At 37.8% G+C, this 18,555-nt stretch overlaps 1 protein-coding gene across 3 annotated transcripts in view; it reads left to right on the plus strand.

The window, feature by feature from the left end:
- The window catches only part of LOC122828771 (dysbindin-A-like), a 36,803-nt gene that overhangs the window by 7,172 nt on the left and 11,076 nt on the right, over nucleotides 1–18,555 (plus strand). The window contains exons 2-3 of one of the 3 annotated variants that reach the window (XM_044112654.1): nucleotides 7,000–7,038; nucleotides 9,394–9,487. Coding sequence is in view for 1 of the 3 variants with exons in the window: in XM_044112635.1 (XP_043968570.1) it covers nucleotides 17,892–17,934 (43 nt within the window). In the remaining 2 variants the exon portion in view is untranslated. Of the gene's footprint in view, nucleotides 1–6,999; nucleotides 7,039–9,213; nucleotides 9,289–9,393; nucleotides 9,488–17,501; nucleotides 17,935–18,555 lie in introns of those variants that run through there. The other 2 variants (XM_044112645.1, XM_044112635.1) reach the window with 2 other exon arrangements.

Genomic DNA, 18,555 nt, shown 5'->3' on the forward strand with positions numbered 1-18,555 from the left:
GACACACACAGTTAAATTATTCTGTTTTAAAATGACTAAGAAATTTAATTATTTTAAAATGTTTGCACTAAGCGTGTTGCATAAATTTATCAGACAGACGCCGTGGAGCCCTTCAAAAATTACAGTAGTGTTTCAGTGATAACTGATTGAGAAACGTTATCCCTCTGGATTGTTTTGAAGAGAACAGATCAATCTGTTATAGCAAAATTACTTTAGTTAAGAAGGAAGAGGAACATATTTTTTTATAATTAAACAACAAATGTCTGTAGAAAAAAGTATTAAATATAGATTATCTGAATCTCAAATCTGAATCTAGGATAGCTTTACAAAGTATTGTGTTTCATTTTCAGAGATACAATTATGGAACAATTTATGTTAAGCAAAGTATAAAAAATTAAGCAATTTCAAAATGTACACATTGTGGTAGAAATATGGGAATATATATGTTTGTATCTCAGCCTACTCCTTTTAAAAAATGCTAGAAGACAAGGTATGGGTGGAAAAGTATGCAATGTGAAAGTTAGAGATGTCTAAAATAAATAAGTTCAGAAATAAAATTATTTTTGAGTATTACTTTTTGCTTTTATTCAGGTTACCTTTGTTTAATTTTAAAAATATGTCTGATGATCTGAAACCATCATCTATAAAAAAAACAAATAAATAAACAAAAAATATGTAAAAAGGCAAATGGATTTGTTACAGCACTGTAGTTATTTTAAATGTTGTTTTTTTTTTAAAGTAGGAGTTAGAGGATTAGTCACTTTAAAATATGAACAACAAGAGAACACACCATTGAAGAGAGGCAGATCTGTGTTGATATTATAAGTCTGGGTTTGGCTGGAAGAAAACATCTACAGCAATCTAGAGCGAGAGTAATACTAGCAATAATTTCAACTTTTAAAACCACTAGCAAAACATGGCTGATATCAGGACATAGGTTTTTCTTGTGAGAAAAGTAATAATGCAGGAAAGCCTAATCAAAGTCTTTTGAGACATTTGTGTCAAGATTTGAGGAGCTGTAACTGTGTATATTAATTTATCAACATGCAGCATAAAACATAGAAATGCTGCGGTCAGTTTAAATAAAGCTGCATCTTTGGCAGTCAATGTCAACTCAAACTTTTTCCACACACACGAAGCACAACTTCCCCAAAGTAGAAAAAGAAAAAAAAAAATGTGATTGAGGCATGATTTGGTAACTGAAACCTTTGAAAACATTCTGCATAAACTGACACAAAACCATTTATTATTAAATCATACTTTAGGAAATCTTAAATGAATTTGCTTAATTCAAACATAACATCTGAAACACAACTAAAAAAAGTTGACTATTTCTGCAAAAGTCTTCAGTGATTTCATGTTGAGAAAGCTTTTTTCTTTTCGAAGTTTCTGTTTGACTGGAGCCTGGGAGTGGGAGGGAGACTGTGTTCAAATAACCAGAGAGTGACTTACAGCGTTAATCAAGAAATATCACATGGTGTGCATGCATCCCTCACACTCGTGTGTGTGTGTGTGTGCCTCTTTTTTGCTCTTGTGATCATTAGTGCCGGTCAAACGTCTTGGTATCATTTCCTCTCTCCTTCTCTCTCTTCCATTCTCACTTCTGCATTTAGACTACAACATCCTTTAAAGGCAGATGCAAATAGCGCTGAGAAAAAAACCAAAAAAACCCATTGCTTTTATCGCTGAATAAACATTCAAAAACGAAGGTTATGCAAAAAATGATGCTGTTCATACTCGAGCTTTGAATTATGCATTCTAAAACATTTTGTTTCCGTAGTTCACTGAGGATATTGCTGACTCTATCCGGCAGTAATATCAAATTTGTTTACTGTTACATTTACAGTTATTTTATTCTCAATTATAACAACCAGAAAACAAAGGCAACAGTTTTTGCAACATCTCAGTTCAAAGTAAAAAGTAAAGCAGGTCTGTAATTCAAGCAGACACTGTCAGGGCAATGATACACGGCAGGCGTGTGAGGAATTTTTGGAGTAAAACATGACCTCTGTGACTCTTAAGTGCAGCATCCTTAGGAAAACTGCATGTTCACAGACCCAAAGATCTGTGAACAGACAGAGAGTCATTCAGGACGAAACTACCTGCATCTTTAAATGTACCCTGAAATTGAGAGGGCTTACCAAATTAAACATGGGGAAATCTTTTATTTTATGTTACCTTAAAAAAATAGAAACCCAAGACATCAGTGATCCTCCCATCACTCAAAACTCAAGCTCTCTTCCTCTGTATTCCTTTTGCTTATGTGCCAAGATCAACACACCGTGTGTGTCTGTGTGTATGTGGGAAAGTGACTCACCCCGTGTCAGTTACTCCTCTACTAAAGTGTCCTTTCCTTTTTTACTTCACACCTCTCCACTTTGCTATTTTAGGGCCATGTTAGCAGAACTAGTAGTATCTAGAGGATCTCTCTCACACACACACTCAAACTCAGAACAACATGTTAAATTCACTGGGAGTGTTTTGGGAGAGGGAGTGGGAGCCGTGCATCTTTTTATGGTATAATGGCTGATTTGGTGGAGCTGACAGAAATACCCAGGGTTACTCACAAAGTGAAAAATATCGTATTGCATAAGATGGAGAGAGGACCTGACCACGTAAATGCAACAGTAGCTCTCTCACACAAAGACAAACACACACGTGCGCCTTCACACATTCGCATATACACATGCACACAATGATGTCCTCATAGCGTCCTGCAGGCAGGCGGGCAGAGGCGGAGCGGGATAGAGAAACTGGAGCTGAGGCAGATTGCTGACTCAGGGAACAAACCAGTCAGAGAGAGAGAGAAGGCGTGTAGAGTGTGTGTGTGTGTGTATGTGTGTGAGGGGAGGACATTGTGCTGTGTGGTGGCCTCTTGATTTGTGTGTGTCGCGACCACCACTCTGCTCACTTTGAAATATTTCATTTCACCACTTTGAGGTTAGGACAAAAGCTGTCTGCTTGCGAGACAGTCAAACCAAAAAACCCATTGTCATACTTTTTGCAAGAATTGCAATCAGAGAAAAGAGAAGTAAAAAAGAAGAAGTTTCTCTCTGTCTTATTTCTTTCGGTTGTACTATTTCACTCCTGCTTTCCTCTTCTGAGAAAATAATTGTCAATGCTGAGACTTGTTTAGCCATACAGAAGTTACAACTCATTTTGTTTAACTATCCAGTGAAAACTGAGTTCAATAAAATTATGATAAAGATGTTGGCTGTGGTGATCTGAGAAAGAACTGCTCAGTGATTAAACTGATTCCACTCAGCATTTTCAAAACCTTATCTTGAAACCCTTCTAGCTTTCTCCACATTAATCAGATTACAACCAAACATCTCGAATGTTGCATCAGGATTTCTGTGTTAAACAAGCACTAAGTAGTCTCTAGTTTTCTTCAAATAAAAATGTAAAATTACAGCATGCATTTTACAAACTGAAGCTTTGGTTAATTACCATTTTTTGCCATTACGGCCTGATAGTTTTTATTGTATGTCTATGTGGAGAGCCAGATTAATGGTTGTTCTCCAAGCTTGATGCTGCCACCAAAACCTTTTGAGGTCTTAGGGGTGTGGAGCAGTTAATTTTCTGCCACCAATAGTGTTTTGCATGTAATTCAGAACTTTCAGTTTAGGTCTCTGGTGACCAGCACACCGTTTTTCACATGTTTGATAAGTTCCACACTCAGCTTGTGGAACCTCTTATGTTTTTTTTTTTTCTTCTTTCTCTTTTGAACAATGTCTTTTTTTTATAAATCCTATTCTTAAAGGGCATATTTGTGCATCAGCCTATAATCTCAATGAACAAGAGTTTATTAATCTAAAACCTAGATTAGATGTTGTCGTATAGTTTAACAGCAGGAATGAGGCTCAGTGACTCTCACTCTCAAGAAAACAATGATTGTGGTCTTGAAGTATCCTTCTTTTAACAATAATCTTTGGAGGCTCCAAAACCATTGCCATGAATACTATACCATAAAACAATGCAAAAGATTGCACATAGGTGTGCAGTGAAGTGAGAACTATGAACTGTTTTCAATGTTTTTACACATGAACATACTTTGTGGAAGTCATGCTTATTCACTAAGGTTTCCTTTCACACCAATTTGTAAGATACGGCGCAAAGGGAACCATGAAGTGAAGTCAGAGAGAACTGTCGAGGAAAGCTGCATCATGGAAACAGATTTAAATCCTAAATGATTCAGCTCCCATCTGTCACCTAAAGTCAACGATTGTGGAGTTTTGTCACAACTTTACTGGACACGTGTGACATCAGCACAATATGTCGCAGGTACACCAACAGTTTTACTTCTCAAAAAGGCACCATATTTGTCATCCTGTACAACCTTGCAATATTGAAGATTTTGTAAAATGACAATATATTTGCAAGGTTAGAAGAGAAGGGCGTCGCTCAACAAGTGCAATAATTTTAAGTTCTTCATCAAACAACATTAAATTATGTCATTGATGTCAGATTGTCTGAAATGTTTCTGCAAACACTGATTAAATACAAAGGCACACCCACATTTCAGATTTTTATCTGTGAAAACATTTTAATTTCAATCACATACCCATTAATGCCTATGTTCACAGTTATGAAGTGGACAAAGTATGATAGACTGGAGATCTATCATACTATCATGCCTGTTGTTCTGTTGCGTATTTCACTCAAAATACACGTTGTGGTTGTAACATGAAAAGTGGACAAGAATTCATGGGTTATGAAAGCTTTTGCAAGGGCTTGTATAATAGCACATGCTTAGATATGCAGTACACCAAGACACGGGTGGCTGTGAAAGTGATGTATATACTCTGTGCTCTAAAAAACAGGAGTAGCAAGTCAGCAACATCCAGGTGGTTTTGGTTTACCCTCAGATTTTACTCCTCCCTTGTTGTCTCACTCGGCCTCTTCTGCTTCATTATTTGTCCTTTCTCCTTGGCTAAAAATACATGCTGCACTGTCAGTGTAACAGATCACCATCGATGAAACTTGCTCCCAGCATTAGACAGTATTTGAAACAGCAGCAACACCATCCGCTCCGCACAGAAACACACACGAGCCTTGGATCACAATGGTGTTGGCGGATCAGTGTTTGCAACTGTTTGTGATCATGTACAAATGACTGTTTGTGTGTGTGCTAGACAAACAGGTGCAGTAATCTTACGAGGCTGGCTGAGCTGTTGCGGGGTTGACTGTGAAAGTGCAATAGTTACTTTAGGTCACAGCAGTTGGAGAACAGGAATAACAAATACTGTCGCACTTACGCGCACAGACAGGGCTGCACCTGTGCCTGTTTGTTCTAAGTAACAGGAATATGTATGCGAGAAAACGGCTGGGTGGGGTGATGCAGACAATGAAAATATGTGTGAGCAAATGTCCACAAGGGTACATGAGAAAATAGGTTTTATATACGAGAGTGGAGAGAGAGGAGAAAGAAGGAGGTAGAGAAAAAGAAAGAGAGAGAGAGGGAAAGTGTGAAAAAAAGCGGGGTTGACGGGCCACGCTTGTGACTCGTAAGAAAATTAAATAAACAACAACTTCTCACTCCTGCTTTCACACTTGATGTGCAACTCAACCAAGTCTGATGGAGACGGCACAAGGTGTCACTGTTCAGGGCTCGGGAGAATTTTCCTCCTTGTTTCTTGTTCCCATAGCAACTGTGTGGTGACCTATGGTGACCCCCAAGAACGGTGCATGGATGGAGGGGAAGAAAAGGTGATATTTATGCAGGGTCAATTACTTTTTCTCAGGTAGATTTTTGTAAATATTCTAAACCAAAAATAATTCTGAAAATGAATGTGGGATCAATCTATGGTCACAGTCCAGTAAATTAGAATATAATTACATTCTTATACATTGTATAGATGTATTAAACAGAGGGATGTATTTTAAGTTTTTATTTCTGTTAATTTAATTAATGTTTACAGCAGATAAAAAATAACAAGCCCAGCTGCCCAAAACGCAAACATTTTCATAAGAACAAGAAAATTGTGCATTTTAACTGTAGAAAATAATCAATAATCACTATGTAGTGATATACATAGTGATTATTGTATTATTGTATATACATACTGAATGTGCATTCAGTATGTATATACTCTTTTATTTTATTTTTTAATTTTTTCATAAATTCCTTTTTTTTCTCATTACCTACTATAGATTCTCTGTAGTCATTTAACCATGTTCAGGCAGATGCAAAGTCCTGCAGCAAATGAAATGAGCATCTCCATATAGCTTGTTAACCAAGAGGCATCAAGTCCTCCAAAGATGGCTGCTCCAACATTCCACATAGACATTGCTCTCCAAATCAAAACTGATTGTAGAAACTTTACAACAACGTTTATGGAACTTGGATTCTGTTCCTCCTCTACTCATTCCCCACTTCCTGGAACCTTGATTGTGACCCTGAACAATGCAAATTTTTACTTTCAGCTGAAAAGAGCAGTCGGCAACCGTCCTGTCCTTTTCCTCTTTTCCTCAATTAACACATTTTTGACTCTCTTGCTCAGGAGTGGCTAAAAACAAAGGAATATGGACATGACTCAGTGTTGCAGGTCTTAGAGAGCAAACCCAAATTACAAAATATCAACTTCTCCTCCTGCATCTGTGATTCAACATTTGGTTGGAGCCTCCAGAATAGACTAGCGTTCAAATACGCTATTGCACTGAAAGCAACACCACTGTTGCCCATAAAGACATTGAAGTACCACTGAGTCTGCAGATGGTATTCCCTTTAGTTCAGCATTTAGTTCAAAATTATTTTAATTCAAAAATAGTATATTTATTGTGAGAAAAAGTCCTAGAAAGTTTGGTTCATAAACAGACAACAGTGAAAACCTTCCGTCTTAAAACTTGGGGGCTTGAAGATCTATGTCACTCTCTCTGTTATCTCCATACCTCTTTCTACCACACTTTTTCCCCAACCACCAAGCTTTGAATTACAGTGTTTGAATAAAATGACCAGCCTGCTTATTTATCCTTTTTTTTTTTTTTTTTTTTTTTTAGGAGGAGTGCATCAAAGTTTACCTGCTGGAAAACTGTCAGGTAAGCAGTCTTCCCCTTAATCATGTTGGTCATAAAATGGGTTTAGTGTTTTTTGTATTTCCTGGAGACAAAAATTACTTTAGTTAATTAAGTGCAATCTTTCCTTCCATATTTTTATTATCCTCACAACTTTTCCTCCCTTTCTAATAATTTCTGCATAACAGCGAGCTCCACACAGTAATGCTACCTGTACTTCAATGGGCCTTGTTGTCTCATTATCAGAGTGACATTTATGTAGTCCTGCATAGCCATCTGGATACGTCCCACACACATGTGAGAGAAACCAGCCTGGGTCTGGATCTGACTCACATCAAACAGCCTCTCTGCCCACACACACACATACACACACACGAACACACGCACACACAAACACTAAGACATAAACACCAAATACAGACGGCACAAACAGAGCCGTTTCCAGAAGCTAATATCTGACATTTAGCAAATAGTGAGGTGATAGAGAGCTGCATCACACTTATGACTTTCCAATCACAACAGTAGGGCCTCTCTTAAAACAGCTGCATATAAATCTGCAGACAGCTGTGGAAAAACAAACACAGAGAACAGTCACATTTCCTTAATAATATAGGTAATATGTTTTTTAAAACTTATTATTTCATCTGTATGCATGCAAATTAATGGGACAGCCCCTGAATGAAAATACAATTCTGTAACAGGTTGGAGTTATGAAACTGTCTGTCATACATATAAATAAAGATCAATGAGAGGTTATAGGTTGCAGCCGTCCAGGAAAGTCCCAAAAATGTTTTATTAAATTAAATCAATTACTTTATAATTCATTTTAAAATAATAAATTTATTGTGAGAAAATGTTTTCAATAGTCCAAAACACAGATGTTTTAGGGTGCTAGGTTGATCAGTAATGAAATAAAAGGGTGGTAAAACACACATTTATATCAGTACCTCTTGTGAAGTTCTTGAATCACCACTAAATATATCTCAGAAAATTCTCTTTGTGGTCTGAAACGTAGTGTTTTTTTGCATATTAATGATGAGTAAAGGCAAATTTAAAAAAAAAACAACGTTCTGTGTGACTCAAATGGAGAGGAGATTAAAGGCTACACCCGAGGTAGTTCAAGCATGCTGCATCTGGACCACATTACAATCCTCATCTTGTAGCAGTCTCTAACCTACAGAGAGGATGCTATGACTGGTGCTCGACATTTGTGAAAAGCCCAAATGCAGTTTCGTAATGACTGTCAGTTCAGTGGGCCATAGAAAAACACAAGTGCACACACAAGTGAGCAAAAAGAGGTGAGCTATACCAAATGACTCTCATTACAGTAGTGTGAAAAGATGCATGCACACTAGTTAACTAAGGTTTGCGCTTCAGAATCATATGCCTTCAGAGGCCATACCCAGTTACATTTGCCTGCAGGTTACACAGTCTACTGTGATGTTCAAAGGCATGCTTAAGCCATGCTGGATGTGAGGTAGGCCTCGTTCTGTGCCCTTCATCTATCCATCTCCTTCCCTCCTACCTTATCTCATTTATAATTGATTGCTCCCACTGTAGCAACTTAATTTGCTGCCTGTGAATAATGAATGAGACACGGATAGAAGGCGCTTTTTCCTCTTGGCTGGTTTGATACCTGATTAGCCATTTGCAGTTTATCTCTACTATCATTGACCAGGCACTGGGTTCCCAACAAGGGCCATAGAAATGTTGTCGAGAGAGTCACAGGCCCCTGGAAGGAATAGAATGACTGAAGGTGCATTTGAATAAATATTAATGACTATGGCTTTTACATCAAATGAAAACCCGAAATTAAGTTTGTCAGAAAATTTGCATTGCACATGAGACTATTGAAAAAAAATAAATAAATGAAACCTTTGCATGGATTAATACATCAGTGCAAGGGAGTATGGAGGCAGTCAGCTTGTTGGTCTGTTAACAAGCTTAAATTGTATTTAAGAAATTAAATACAATTCTGGCATTTCATCTTTCAGTCAGCTTGTTGGCCTCCATGTATCTAGAGGCCTTTGTCTCATCCATTATTGGGTCTGGTGTTTCTTATAATCCTCTTGAAATTACCTAGTTTCTCTGTTGGGTGTAACTCATGTGAGTTTGGTTGCCAATCAAGCACAATTATACAGCTTGATTGGCAAATTATACTTAACTGGATACCAGAGTGGCCACCACTGGTTCCAAGACCTGCTGCAAAAAAAAATTGCCATCTATGTAAAGCTTTTTAGCCGTGGGAATCCTGAAGTACTCTAAAATTTCCTGGTAAACTGCTTTGAATTTGATAATTCATGGTGGACCAACAGATGACTCTGCTAATTTATTGGACCTCAAGTAAATAAATTTTCATACCACTCCCTCTTCTTTCAGGTTCATAGACTTTGAGTCCAAAGTCCTCTTTTTCATGAAAAGGAGGACTTCGGACAACTGAGCAACAGTCAATTTCTATTCCTCCTCTGCCCAGGTAAGCTGCTTTTCATAATGTATAGTTCAGGGAGAGGCAAAAGTAGTAGCCTAAACTCAGGCTCTTAAAGCTCTGACGCCAGTATCCCCAAAAGCAGTGTTCAAGTCCAGGTTTTGAGGTCCATTATCCTGCAACTTTTAGACATGTTTCTGGATCAACATGCATGAATGAAATGTCTGAATCTTCTTCTCAGAACACATGAAAGTTCACCAGAGTCCTGCTAGTAACCTTATTATTTCACTCAGATAGACCCCTGCCCTAAACTTTGCTTTGCATTCCAATTCTTCCAAGGCTATAGTAATGCCATCTACTTGTGTACCTTTTGTGACCACACTTTCCCCTGCAACTCGAGTTTCAAATTGATTTTGGTATGTTTGTAAACAGCTGCATACTCTAAACGCTTAGCTTCTTAGCAATGATTTTTGGTGGCTTACCCACAATGACTATCTGCTGAGCAACTGTCAAGTCAGCAGTCTTCCCCCTGATTGTGTAGGCTACAGAATAGTATTTTCTGTATACAAAATCAAATTTCTTTTCGATGAACTCTCTGAGAAACTAAATGTTGTGTCAGGCACAAACAAACAACAAAGTTAATAAAATGAGATACACTTGAATTTCAATTAATATACATTAATAATGAAAAACATAATGATAAGCATCAGTTCAAGTGATCAAGAAGTCAGGCATTTGAAACTAAAATGGTAATTATGTGTTTTTGAATCTTGAGCTGTAGTGAAACGGTGGAGCAGTTGAATGCAAATGAACCCCGTGACATTGGCAATACAGAGCTGTCTTTAGCCATGCAAACACTCCATACTGTACCTCGCACATGTTCACACTCGTTTAAATACCCACACTCGCAGAGACAAACAGTTCCTTGGCACATTGAGATGTGCTCTTTTGAGGTGCCTGCCATGTGATGCGCATTCTGCTCACCTCCTCTACGCAGCTCAATGGACTTTCAAGCTGCATCCAACTCACGCTCGCTCACTCTCCGCCCGTTTTATTAATAGCATGTTTCTGTTCCACAACGTGCCACAGCATTTCAAATGAAGGCAAAGAGATTGCATTATTAAAGTTACATCAACCAGATGCTGCCTTAGTCTTTCTGGAAGCTCTGACACAAAGCAACCTCCGACCTGTGGGACCGTTCCCCCTACTGTTCCAGACCAGATGCGTGTGCTCACGTACTCCTTCCTAGTATGTGCAGACAGACATAGGCTTATAAAACGTAAAATACACATTTCACAAGACCGCTGCAGAAGGAAAGTTGTGATCGACAGAAGGGTCTTGGTTGTGGGCACCAGAGGGTGGATGACATGGCAGTTGCTTGGTGCAACCTGATGGAGTGATTGCATGTTTGTTCTTGGAGGAGCGGAGATGATGACTGCCATGATCTTTGAGATGATGAAGATATGGAGGAGGACACTGGTGATGTCAGGATGATATCTGTTGACATTCCATCATAGTCTACTACGACTATTATGTTCATAAAAGTATTTGTTAATATATTTGAATCTTTTCCCGCCTGCCTGTTTCTGTCTGATGACATAGTAAAGTGAGGACCCTGAGTGCCTGTCTGAGTCGTAGTGAAATCATAACCGCCTGAATCTGACTAGGTCTTAATCTAAAGCTAAACGGTAAAACGAGATGGATGAATGTTTTTCAGGCGGGAAAACACACAAGAGTAAGATTATGTGAGAATGAGAGTTGCACTGTAGGAAGCTGGAGGAAGATAGAGGGAGGACGCAGAAACGGAGACAGGGAGAATAGATGAGCATGAGAGTGTGCGAGAGAGATAAATAGAAACGGAGCAAGTCGGAGGAGTGGGAGAGTGTCAACAGCAGAAGGTTCACTGGGTTCACTCTGCAGTAGAGGAGCTGAAAGATGGGCGTCAGAATGCGAAGCCCGGGGGGCTGCATAGTGGCGAGTGACTCACATACTCATCTATACATTCACATGGATACATGCAGAGGAGTGCTTTCCGATTAGATTCATGCAAATTCTGCTTCATCTCCAAGTACAAATCATTGTACATACAAGCCCCAGGAAGACAATGTAACAGAATTAATAAGTGAATGTAAAACCAGTTAAACCCTTTTTTACCTTATGTTCTTAAATGATCATACTCAACAACAACACAGGTTTTCTTAAGACAAGTAATTTAAAAAATGTTGTCAACTCAATCTTTCTGTATTATATTAATAATACAGGACATAACCTAATTAGTCCAACTGATACATTTGAAATAATTTTGTACTGAACAAGGATTCCCTTGCCAAAATATTTTCACCCCTAAACATTTGCACATTAAGTCAAGTGACACACAATAACTTTAATGTGCTGTACTACAATGTAGCATGGCATCCAGCTGCATTCTTTCCCCTGTACTCTGATGCTCTAAATAAAATCAGGTGTAACCACCTACTTTTAGAAGTTGCATATTTAGTAAATGGATTCACCCTGTTTAATGTCAGCATTAATGCAACTGATCAGAGGAGTCATCAGTGGCTTGTAAGAGAACATTAGCAAACAAACAGCATTTGGAAGACCAGAGAATCAAATCAGAAGTTTTTTAATTAACTGACTGAGAATAAGTTTGACAAGAATAATATTAATCAGAGCAGCAGCTAGGTGGCCAATATTAACTCTGGAGTAGCTATAGATATCCACAGCTGAGTTGACAGGACAATTGTTGTCATGCACTACACAAATAAGTATTTTATGAAAGAATACCATGAAGATAGGAAAAATATGGTGGTAGCATAGTCCTCAGGTTATTTGTTTTTCACCAGTGACAGGGAAGCTGGGAAGTTTCTAAATATAGGGTAACTGAAAGAAATCTTGTTTGAAGCAGGAAGTAGTTAAGAGTAAGGCAAATGTTCACTTTCCAACAGGAAAACAGTCTTAACATAACAAAACCACAATTAGATTAAAACATATTCATATTAGAGTAGTCTACTCACATTTTAGACTGAAATCCAAATGGAAATTTGTGGCAAAATGATATTCTCAACAAATGTTCTTCATCTACTACAACTTCCATTGAGCAAGGAAGTAGGCCACAAGGTCTCATTGCTGGCACTGACATACGTCAAAAGACAAATATCAACTCAGGTGGAATGAATGCGAATGCTCACAGCCATTTTTAGGGTTGAATGTGCAAAACCATTATTTATTCCTCATACAGATGTACACCAGTTTGTTGTGGACTTTAATATAATACATTGAATTTTGTGGCTAAATTAGAACAAAAGTTTTAAAAAGTTGAAGAAAAATGATTTCTCCTTGACTTCCTGCATTTAAATTAATTGAACAGAATGGCATCATTGACTGACGATATGATCTGACATTTTGACAAACATAAATGACCCCAAAGTTGGCCTTTATGTTCACAGGTCACCCAAACAATTTTCTGTTCAGTTTGCATATTTTAATCTCGTAATGACTAAAGTCTACAACATAATACTTAGTTTCCTCTGTTGTATATCAGTAGAGTTGAGTCAAAATGATACTGTCAGTCACTTAGTACAGGCTGCTGCTTTTCTCAACATGAGTCACTAGATCTCATTTAGACATTGAAAAAAATACTGCACACCCATGTAAAATTGTTAACATAAACGGTACTGTTTGCAAAAATAGAGCTATTTAAGGATTTTATGCAATGGGAATCGAACGGCTGACACAGTTATTGTCTTTAAATTTGTTTTTAGACTGTCATACCTCTTTTTGAACTGCACATTTATAAATCGGTTTATACCAGATTTGTGACCAACAAGACAATGAGTTACTTGCTGTCAGAAAGTTTTAATGATAAAACATGTAGATGTAGCTTTTGAATCCTTTGCCTGTTAGGACAAAGGATTATCTGAGATACTCAGAGTACAGAGTCGTTTTTTACGTATTTATCTTACGCTGTCACCTGATTATGTTGCACTTTGCGAGAGATCTGTAGAGATCAAAATCTGTTTCACGCCAGAGGTTGTGCAACTCAAAGGTTAAGCAAACACAATCCTGTCAACTTTGGAGTATATAATGGCTAATTAGCACCTTGACAAAGCTGCTTGCTCCTCTTTCTGAGAAACAAAGCTTCGCTGCTGCAGCCGCCTCTCTTTCCTGACACATTTTGCTTGTAGATACTGTTGAACAGGGAAGCTCAGAGGCACAAGCTGGAACACTTGCAGGCAGGTGTGCATGTTCGTGCACGTGGCGCTTCGATGTCTGTTGCCATGGTGACCCCCAGAATATCCCCACACAACACAATGCAATATTTTTTCATAAACTTTGAGGGCTTTGAGTATACAGTCTGATGTAGCTGCGCAGACACAAACTTGGATTTGTCTCAGAGACTGAGCTTTGTGAAATTTTCTTGATAGAAAATTCTTAAGCCGTTTAAGGCGGCATGCTTACAGCTTCAAAAAGACACTGCAAACTATAAAATAAATGCATACAGGGAGAACTAACTAGTAACCAGGAATACTATGTGTGAGTGTTTGTGTGTATCTCGGTGAATAAATGTGACTTTAGTCTGTGTACGTGCACAAATGTGTGTATTTACCACAGTATGACTCACAAACCACATCAGAGACTATGCTGCAGAAAACTGAGACAACACAGTTTCAAAGAGGAAGCCAGCTCTGATAAAACTGAAAGAGCAACAGGCACATCTTACACACCACCAACACACCCCCACACACACACACACACACACATGCACCCTCATTAATATGCACACAAAACCAGGAACAGTTCATGGAAATCCCCTTTTGTTCACCTGAATGAATTTAACTTGGCAGGATTTTGAACCAGAAATTCAAATCTGACACGTGATCACAATTTCCTCTTGGTTTGACTTTCAGTACAAACAATCTGATATATGTTTATCAAGATCAAATGAAATCGAATATTATTTACTCTGGATTTTATAATACAATGGAAGTTAGGTATTGGTCTTTCTTAAGAAGATTTCAACGGGAGTCATTGTGCCGATAGCGGAGCTGAAGTTCTTGAGATCTAAACTGAACTGCAATACCCAATTTAGCCAGGAGATGTCGATATTGACTCGCACATGAGTATCTTAAACCTTTCACTACAGGGGTAAATGTCTCCCTCTATGAAATAATTACAGCTCATCCTGAGCACAGCGGCAAATTGAAGCAGATCAGGCCGTGTGTCCTTCTCATATCAGTATTCTTTTCATTCTCCTTATATAGTTTGTGCTGTGTTTTCCATGATATTAGAGGTTAGGAAGGAACAGCCTCTTCCAGCTGAAGTGTGATGTAATTGCCTGTTAGAAGCCTCTTATTAGGGAGGAGGGAAGTCAGGACCTGCAAGAATTCATGATACTAAGTGCCAATTAGCTTGTTCCCCCACATGTAACTGTACTGTTACAATGGGTAGAATCCACCTCAGGTCCGCAAGCCACAGATTCTAGAAAACAATAGGATAAATAAATCTAAAAGCAAACTCATACAATTTTGCTCTTGTAAATATGCATTGTTATCTATCTATTGTTCTACTGTTGGAAACAGAAAATAGCTTTTTCAGTGATCATGATAAACAGGACAGCACAAGTGGGGCTGCATGCTGGAAGCACTGTTACCTTCAAGCAAGGAGATTTGGGCTTTAAATCCCAGCCTGGTGTTTTTCTGCGCTGAGAAAGACACCAGGCATTTTCTACCCATGAATGCATTGCTTCTCTCTGTGTACTCTGCTTGAGTGTATGCAAATGTCTGACCTGAGCTGTATCAGCAAAAAATACACACCATAACGAAGTCCTCAGAATGTATTTATCTTATGCTAGTCTCATCTTTAATGCATGCACTGAGCTGTGGAGGGAATCCAGAGTTAAACTGATTAGAAACGAATGGCTGGAGTGATTAGTTGTTTCAAATCCTGAGTAATTATAACTTAGAGTATTTGTTTGACTAAAATTTGTTTGGATAATAGTGAGGCTTTTTAAAGAAAAGTTTGATTTTGTTTTATCATTTGAATTTAGGTAAGTAAAGAATAAAAACATAAAAAATATTTTTTTAAAAACAACGTAGTTTTACAGTAAAAGGATTAGAACCAACGCTACTCTTCACTGCTCTTGATACATAATTTATGTCAGAACCTGCTAATAAATCATCAAATCTAAATGTTATCAAGGCATTAGTAAATGTCAATGGGTAAATGACCTTTTAATTAGTCACTAAGTCGGCAGACATGAATGTTAATGGATTGTGCAGATACTTTGCTGCTCCTTTCTAGAAGTCAAAGGGCATTTAAGATGACTTTCTGAGAAATTAAACATAAAAATATTCACAAATTGAGTTTGTCTCTGCCATTTGCCATTCCCTGGGCATTTGTGGAAATTCAATGATAGCTATGTTTTAATAATAGAAGCAAATTTCAACAAATGGAAACCGTGTCATACTGAGTTCTATTAGTAAAATTGTTTGATTTTCAGGCAGAGTAGCAGTAAACTAAGGAAAAGATTTGTCTGACAAATTAAAATTAAGTAGAAAAATTAAACAAATGCTATCAGGTATTGCTGACAACAAAAACATTTTTACAGTATCAGTTGTAATGTTTGTTTAAAATGGATCATGTGGATGTAGTGAACATCGACCACTTCTGACTTATTTTCAGACTGATATTTTTTGAGCTAACATGTTTCATTTGTGTTGCCTACTATTGCAACACTATTGGAAAAAATCTGTCTGCATTCAGAAAAACTATGCTGTATAAGGCTGTTGTCCTCATATTGTTCAACAATTAGAATACGTGGTGTCTCAGTCAATCATGTCACTTATAACAGTTTTTTTTTTATCATGAACTTTAATCGATAGTCCAAAAACTGATGAAATCAACAGTAAACACGAAGCATAAAGCTATACATAAAAACTGTTAATGTTTTATGTTCAGAAAGAACAGGTAAGCCTGGTTTTTCAAAACAAGATGTTTTTTTTGTCACAGATGTATATTCTGTTGTGTCAGAAACAGGACAGGGCCAGAAAGAACAATCTGTTAGTTCAGTATGTCTCAAAGTAATTTTTTCACGTCACAGCGACAAAGTTAAATGCATTTTCTTTGGACCGTATGTAACAGACTACTAGTAGTTTTTGGTGGTATATTACATAAAATAATAAAACTAAATGTTTGTAATTTTAATGTCACAAAATGTGGAAATGTTTGACATTCAAGTGAGGCAGGGTAGTTTTGTCTAGAACTAGAAACCAAAGTATCTCAAACTAAAAGTAGAAACCAAAACCAAAAAAAAGCAAGAGCATGTAGCTTACAAAAATCAAAGCGAAAATAGAGCTGAAGGAACTAAAAGAGTGCTAGCACCCATGTTCAAGAATAGCAAGGCATTGATCATTCTTCTCTTGGTTTAATTTTACACTTTAATGCATTTCTATTTCAAAAAACATTATTTAGAAATAAAGCTTCTGGGGTGTTAGATGGCTCGGTGGGTAAACGTTGTGCTGAGGCTGTAGTGTTCGGCATTGTTGTCCTGAGTTTGATTCTAGGTCTCGGGCCATTTGCTGCATGTTTTCTCCTTCTTCCTCCTCCCAACTTCCCATTCAAATACTGTTAAATAAAGGACATTAGTACCTAAAAAAAAAAAACAAAAAAAAAAAAAAATCAAAGTTCCAGAAAAGCACCTTATTTTAATTGTATGTAACAGACAAAAGTAATACATAAGGAATGCATAATTAATTATGTAGAACTTTTTTTTTTACTACAATTCTCTTTTTTACCTGCAGCAATTATTAAAAGATGGAAATATTAAGTAAAACTAAGAATGGCTGGAATGGCTTACTCTACAATATTATGTAAAAACCTCCTCCTGATCCTGTTGACCCCCACTGTCATCAGTTGGTACAGGCCACACTGCCTCACTCATCCCCTCAACACACACACACACACACCAACACACCCACACGCACACGCCCGCACACACCCGCACACCCACACACCCACACACTTCACATCTAAGCTGTACAGCTTCTTACAACCCTACTTAGCCAGTCTGACAGAGTGAGTAAGAGAGCATGTGTGTCTGTATATTTATGTGTGTGTGAGAGAGAGAGGGACTCTGCAAAATAGCCAAGATGAGAGTGAGAAGCAGTGAGAGGGAAAACCTGGGGAAAAAAAACAACTAATCAGACAGAGGGGGGAGGGAGGGAGTCAGCGAACACAGCAAAAAGGCAGAGCAGGGAAGAAGAAAGAGAGTTAAAGGGGAATGTGAGCGTACAATCATTGATGGTTCAGGGCACTAAAGTCAGGAGAAATGCAATGACTAGATGACTATCCACTCCACTTGCACCAGAATCCTTTCCTGGAGCCTTGACAGGAGAAAAAAATACACACTCAGTCAAAGGTAAACAGTCTTCAGCCAGTCCCACAATTCTGGATCATGTCATCTACTGGCTCGACAAACCACAACAAGCGTCTGGCGTGTGAGTATAACCAATGTAGCATTTACTCTGTTACAAGTGCAGATGCAGACAAAGTGCCAATAAGTTGATCTTAAATATCTTCTTTCCTGTACTGTTATTACTCGTATTACTCTCAGCTACCACAGTATAACTGAAATTGCATTCAAGTCTCTTCTTTTGAAACAATATTTTGAGTACATTAAGATGAAATGAAATCTTAACATAAACTTTGGAACAGCTTTGTCTTCTTCATTACAAGTCATTTAAAATTTGTGAGCTCTGTAATAAAATTTTGATTAATACAGACTGTCCTACTTTAATTCTTATATTATAACTCTCATAAAACACTGTTTTGCTGTTTTGTAATTTTTCTAAATCTGCGTTGATTAGAAAACTGAACCCAAGGATAAATCTTTCCAGTATTTCCCCAAAACACCAAACACTTCTTATGTAAGCTCATCCTTTTCCTTCCTAATTATCCCTTGCTTCCAGCCCTCATTAAGAGGACATAAAAGTCTCATTGTCCACAGTGATAATAATAGCTGACGGTCCTGTCTGGCATGGCTAAATTAGCCTGACAGCCTTGATGGTGGTGCAACAATGTCGATACAGTCGAGATTTAATCAGCGTGAAGGAATAAGA

The sequence above is a fragment of the Gambusia affinis genome, linkage group LG01 (assembly GCF_019740435.1).
Source record: "Gambusia affinis linkage group LG01, SWU_Gaff_1.0, whole genome shotgun sequence".
NCBI classification, from domain to species: Eukaryota; Metazoa; Chordata; class Actinopteri; order Cyprinodontiformes; family Poeciliidae; genus Gambusia; species Gambusia affinis.